The 6,000-nt window shown below is 37.6% G+C and overlaps 1 protein-coding gene across 1 annotated transcript in view; it reads left to right on the top strand.

Moving 5' to 3' along the window:
- PTPN12 (protein tyrosine phosphatase, non-receptor type 12) overlaps window positions 1-5,613 on the top strand; it is a 54,232-nt gene extending 48,619 nt beyond the window's left edge. The window contains exons 15-17 of the mRNA XM_014964048.1: window positions 2,207-2,237; window positions 3,609-3,725; window positions 4,303-5,613. Coding sequence (XP_014819534.1) covers window positions 2,207-2,237; window positions 3,609-3,725; window positions 4,303-4,364 — 210 coding nt within the window. The 3' untranslated portion in view covers window positions 4,365-5,613. The remainder of the gene's footprint in view (window positions 1-2,206; window positions 2,238-3,608; window positions 3,726-4,302) is intronic.
- Window positions 5,614-6,000: the final 387 nt, after the last annotated feature.

The following is a 6,000-nucleotide window of genomic DNA, read 5'->3' on the forward strand; positions in this document are numbered from 1 at the left end:
TGATTTACTTTTTCCTAGGCACGCCCTTGCCGAAGCCCGTTGCGATTGCACAGTCGGAATGGAGCATATTACGTGATCAGCGTCTCCCCGAACAGCCAGTCCCTGCAGTAAGTATAGGAGACAAGTCTGTACTAATCAGTCAGTTCTAATTTGGTTGGGAGCTACAAAAAGCAAAATACATACTCGTGAGAAGTTACAGCTGCTGATCCTCTACAGCTACACTGTTTTCCCTCTGCCTGAGCTGCTGAACTGATGCTTAAGCGCATGTTTTCCTTCCAGGAAAACTACTTGATTTTCTAAGTTCAGCAATACTTTTAAGTCATCCTTAATATAACTTGAATTATGGCTTTAAGAGTGTAAATATGCTGCTTTTATGGAGTGTGATGTCTGCCCTTAATGGATCACAGGCTCACTCAAGCAGGAGGAGAACTGCAGTCTCTCCTCTGACCTGCTGCATGAGGCAGGGACTCAGACCAGGCTGCTCAGGGCTTTATCCACTTGGGTCTTGAAAGCCTCCAGAGATGGAGACCCCATATCCTCCACAGGCAACCCGTTTCACTGCTGACAAAGTTTTTTCTTATATCTCTATTTCTTTTAAACAAACCCTTTTCTGCCCATCAGATTTCACTTTTCACATCAGGCTACTAGTTGCTCAAAGTTGTCCAGCACAAACAGCTGACAAATCTTCAAAAGCACATAAATTCTCTTTATATTCATACCTTTTTTTTGGTGAACCCACTTCAATTTTGATTGTGTTTTTGCATGATGTCAGTCAAGGACAGGTATGGCTGTCCTGACTTGTGTGTTTTCTTTACTGAGTATGTCTTTTTCAGATCTACACAGCTGGTATAATAAAATTTTCAAACATTATTGAAAAAGAAGCTAATCCTCCTATTCTTAGGAACCCCCAAAAGAAGGAAATTAACATCCCCAATGTAAACACTGCGGTCTTCTGTTTTGAACTACATTTTGGAGTCTTCCCTTGTCTTGAAAGTTATTCATGTAAAGAGAGATTCATGTTTTTACAGGCATTTAATTTTTAAAAGTTGCTTTATAGCACCTTTCTAGTGCTGTGTTCTAACACCGCATCATGGAGAGGACTCAAGTGTGTTGAGTTTGATTTACTTTTTCCTAGGCACGCCCTTGCCGAAGCCCGTTGCGATTGCACAGTCGGAATGGAGCATATTACGTGATCAGCGTCTCCCCGAACAGCCAGTCCCTGCAGTAAGTATAGGAGACAAGTCTGTACTAATCAGTCAGTTCTAATTTGGTTGGGAGCTACAAAAAGCAAAATACATACTCGTGAGAAGTTACAGCTGCTGATCCTCTACAGCTACACTGTTTTCCCTCTGCCTGAGCTGCTGAACTGATGCTTAAGCGCATGTTTTCCTTCCAGGAAAACTACTTGATTTTCTAAGTTCAGCAATACTTTTAAGTCATCCTTAATATAACTTGAATTATGGCTTTAAGAGTGTAAATATGCTGCTTTTATGGAGTGTGATGTCTGCCCTTAATGGATCACAGGCTCACTCAAGCAGGAGGAGAACTGCAGTCTCTCCTCTGACCTGCTGCATGAGGCAGGGACTCAGACCAGGCTGCTCAGGGCTTTATCCACTTGGGTCTTGAAAGCCTCCAGAGATGGAGACCCCATATCCTCCACAGGCAACCCGTTTCACTGCTGACAAAGTTTTTTCTTATATCTCTATTTCTTTTAAACAAACCCTTTTCTGCCCATCAGATTTCACTTTTCACATCAGGCTACTAGTTGCTCAAAGTTGTCCAGCACAAACAGCTGACAAATCTTCAAAAGCACATAAATTCTCTTTATATTCATACCTTTTTTTTGGTGCACCCCAAAAAAACTTTACAGCCATCTTTACATACCACATAAGCATTTGATAAAAAAGGTAGACGCAAATTTTCAGAAACTGGAAATTTAGTATGGGAACTAAACCACCTAATTTTGCAAATAATTTCTACTGGGACAATTTAAACTTCTTATGAAATATTAAGTAATGATAGTAAATTCTTTATTAACTACTGCAGTGGGTTTTTTCAGTGTTACAGCAAGTCAAATGTGGGAGCAAGTAGATATTTCTACAGATTATGTATATTTTTTGAAGATGTTTTAATCTTAAATTTCTGGTGGTGTTCTAGTATTTTGGAAGCATTTTATAGAAGTATTTAAAATGTTTCTCATTAACAGGGTTTGAAAACAACTTCACCTGTACTACCTGGTAAGTAATGGAAAAGATCTCTATTTTTTTAATACAAAAAGCAAAAGGAATGTTATTTCCACTGGTTAATCTGTCCAGTAATCCCTTAAGAGTGGAAAGTTCAAGTAACCTAACCATTTGAACTGACAAACTGTTTTGGGAATATTCTTATTTGAAGACCAGAAACTACCAGGGAGAAATTTTTCTCCTGGAAATTGACAAATATTTCATGATCTAACCTTGAAATAAATGTCTAGGTATGGTTGCTTTGAAAGCTGCTTCCAAACCACAGTGCTTTAATTTCATTGGCAAATTTCTAAAACTTTACAGTAGCCTTGCGACTAGCCCATCTCTTACATCAGAAGATGTTTTTCCTACTGAACAAAAATTTGTCTTGGCTTTTGCTCTGAATATATCCACATGTATTGTCAAAACTCTGGCATTTCTGAAAAGGCCTTCTGCTTTTAAAGCTTCTAAGATTTTCTGACAAAGCAAGTTACGAATCTAATTTAAAAATCGACGTTGAACTTTGGGTATGCTAAAATAATGAAGACCAAAACTACTGAATTTCAATGCATATTGTAATAACGATATTTTTTTCAGCTTAGAACCTACCCATGTTATTGCAATAGAAATTGTAAAAGTTGGTGAATTAATTTCTTTAATTTCATAACAACAGGAGTAAACCTGAAATAAGTTCAGCAGTGATGTGTGTGTGTGTGTATATATATGTATGTTGCATGTTTACCAAAGTCTTTAATTTTTTATTTTCTGAAAAGTCTTCAGTAAGAAGTGCTGTCCATCAGCTGATGTTTAACTTTGCAGCACCCAGCCCGCAGCCTCGGCTGGCAGTGTGTGTGTGTGTGTGTGCCTGCTGTGTATCCTCTGCCTGTGCTTCAACGGGCTCCTACAGTCCGTTGGGAGCTCCATGTTAAATACCCAGTAGCCTTTTTAAAAATAAATCAGTTTTCAGAAATACTACAGATTTTCTAATAGGGTGATTGTACAAGTAATGCCACACAGTTACTTATCATGTAGTCTTAAGCACCTTTGGTTTAGAAAGAACAGGAACAGATGTATTTATATCGATGCATTACATGGTGCTGTGAGCTCTTGCTATAAATAGGTGCTACATGGGATTTTGAATATCCATGCAAACTTGAAAAAAAACCCCCAGATTTGGCAAACAGGAGTGTGCCACTGTCATTGAACATCTGCTTCATAAACAGTTTTGAAGTATGTTTTCTAAGAAATGAGAAATTGGCGGTTAAATCTTTATTTTTGTAAAGCATATTTGATGGAAGTCATGTTTTGGACTGAGCTATACTTAAAAATAGCATTCACACAGCACTGACTAAATCAATGTTACACCGAGGTGTTTGTCTTTTCCAGATCATCCTGAAAGGAGCAACAAAACACCAACTGACGTTTTACCTCAGATTTCTTTTTCTGGTTCTGCCGATACGAGACGTCAAATTTCAGAATTTCCTGCAGAAGTAACAGATCTTGGTAATTACAGTTATTTCAAAACTTAATTGCTAGACAATTTAAACACAAGATTCATTAATGTTACTAACTTGGATAGCTGCTGCTGCTGCCTCCCTGCCTTGTCTCTCCAGCGTCACAGGATGCTGAAGCTCCCGGAGTGAGCGATTCAGTCGATCTTCACTTTGCTTGTTGGAGTTTGTGAAATACAGAGTTAGTCAAATGGCACATAATTTTGCTAGAGCACTGAAAGTGTATCAGATAGAATACCTGAGAAAACTGTTTTGGTACACAGAGAAGGGGAAAAAAACCATCAATAAATGATAACAAAGGCTGTAATACTGTATTTACTGACAAGTATTTTCCAAGTGGGGTTTAAATAATGAACTATAATTATATACAAATTCTTCATCTGTGTATTTACTATGGCCGTGGTGCCTTCAGAACTTCTAATGCTACAAGTCATTTTCTAGCCACAAGAATAAACCTTTTCCATAAGAGCTGGAGCATTCCTTACATTGATCCTTGTGACCACTGCCAGCGTTTGTGAGACTGCCTCGTCCCAGGGGACAGAAGTAATAAATCCATTTATTTCCTTTAGGTTTTGGTAACCGCTGTGGAAAGCCCAGAGGACCAAGAGAGCCACCTTCAGAATGGACATGATCCAAGAACCAATGGACATACTATCCATAAATTATACTGGAAGACTCAAGTGCCACTGAGGACTAGAAAAATAGTATTCCACTTTTCTGGGGGGCGACTAACACAGAGCAGTGTAGATCTAACTACCGAATGGTACACACTTACAGTACATCCCACGCAAAACCTTAAACATCCTTCACAGCAGTGGATTCCAGTATTACAACTTAACTTTTTGCTGGGGCCATCTACCTGCCTTATTACACTTAGGAGAAAGTATTACATATGATTTATTTTGTAACTTCAAGTATTATTGCCTTAATGTCTTCTAACCCTGTTACACGCTGCTTGTAGACATATGTTAATATAGTAATACTTTCGACAGATTGTGTTTATGGACTACTTTTTGCTAACGTTTGATTACCATGTATGCATTATTTTGTATATGTACAGGGCAAGTAAGTATATAATTTGATAAAGTTGCAATCATAAAATATTAACAGAAGATGTAAGAAATCTCTGCATGATCTAAATTTTTGTGTACCTTATTTGTAAATTATTTGCCCTGAAGTTTTAGAAAATAGTTTCTGGGGTTTTTTACAAAAAATTGCTGGACACACTCAGCCAGAATTACAGGTTAGCAGAGATAAAGATTGTAATACATTTTGTAAATTGTAAGCAAAAGGTTATTTTTATATTATATACTGTTTAATTGTCAGACCTAATTTGTTCTGGTTTTCATCTAGTCATGGAGATTCAGTAAGTGCCTTGGAACAGTATTGAATTCTCTTAGCCTGTGTATGTTACTTCAGTGTTTTGAGTTCATCTGGAATTAGATTATAAAAAATATTTGTACGTTTCTAGTATATTTGACCTGCCAGTAAAAGAGAAACCATTCTACATAATCGACACTCCTTAGTTTTCATTTTAATGTTTCATCAGTTGCAATCTTTAGAAAATGCATCTCTCTCAACTTTCGGTATAATAGGGTTTTACAGTTTTAATATGGCGTGTTTCTAATTTGGGAAAACCAGAACACACTGGTGAAAGGACTGTTTAAATACCACTGTCTTCTCTTACAAATGGTAAATACCATTTTTGTTGTTCAGCGACTGTGTATGTAAGAAAGCGACTTATATGAAGGTTCACATAGAGCCCTTGCAGCTACACTGTATCTTGGCAATATATTATGTCAAGAGTTAATCCTTATAAGGATTCCTTACTTAAACTTTTCTGTAATACAATCTTTAAATTAAAGAAAGTCAAAATCTCACTATGGGTGTTTTTACTCTTAGGCAAAAAAACCTGTTTTCAGATTGATCCTTCGCTAAACCAGAGCGAAGGACGGCAGCCTGGCTTAGCTTGTACATCTTGTGCTTGAACTGAATAGTGACCCTCAGGACCTTATTTTTAGTAACAACTTCAAAAGTTCTGGCTAGCACTAATGCCAGAGGAGTGAAGAAGAAAGCTTAGAGGAAAAACGTTTATTTTAAGCAGTGAAACTATCTATGAATCTGAACTTCAGCCATGGAAACACTACATCTAATTTACTACTTGCACCTTTAGGACTTCTCCGCTAAAAGAGCGCTAATGCCCAGACAGCAGCCCTCTTACAGCATCCAGAAGGTACAGAACTTGCAGTTACTGTCTCTGACTGTGG

Source organism: Calidris pugnax, unplaced genomic scaffold, assembly GCF_001431845.1.
Source record: "Calidris pugnax isolate Ruff unplaced genomic scaffold, ASM143184v1 scaffold44, whole genome shotgun sequence".
NCBI classification, from domain to species: Eukaryota; Metazoa; Chordata; class Aves; order Charadriiformes; family Scolopacidae; genus Calidris; species Calidris pugnax.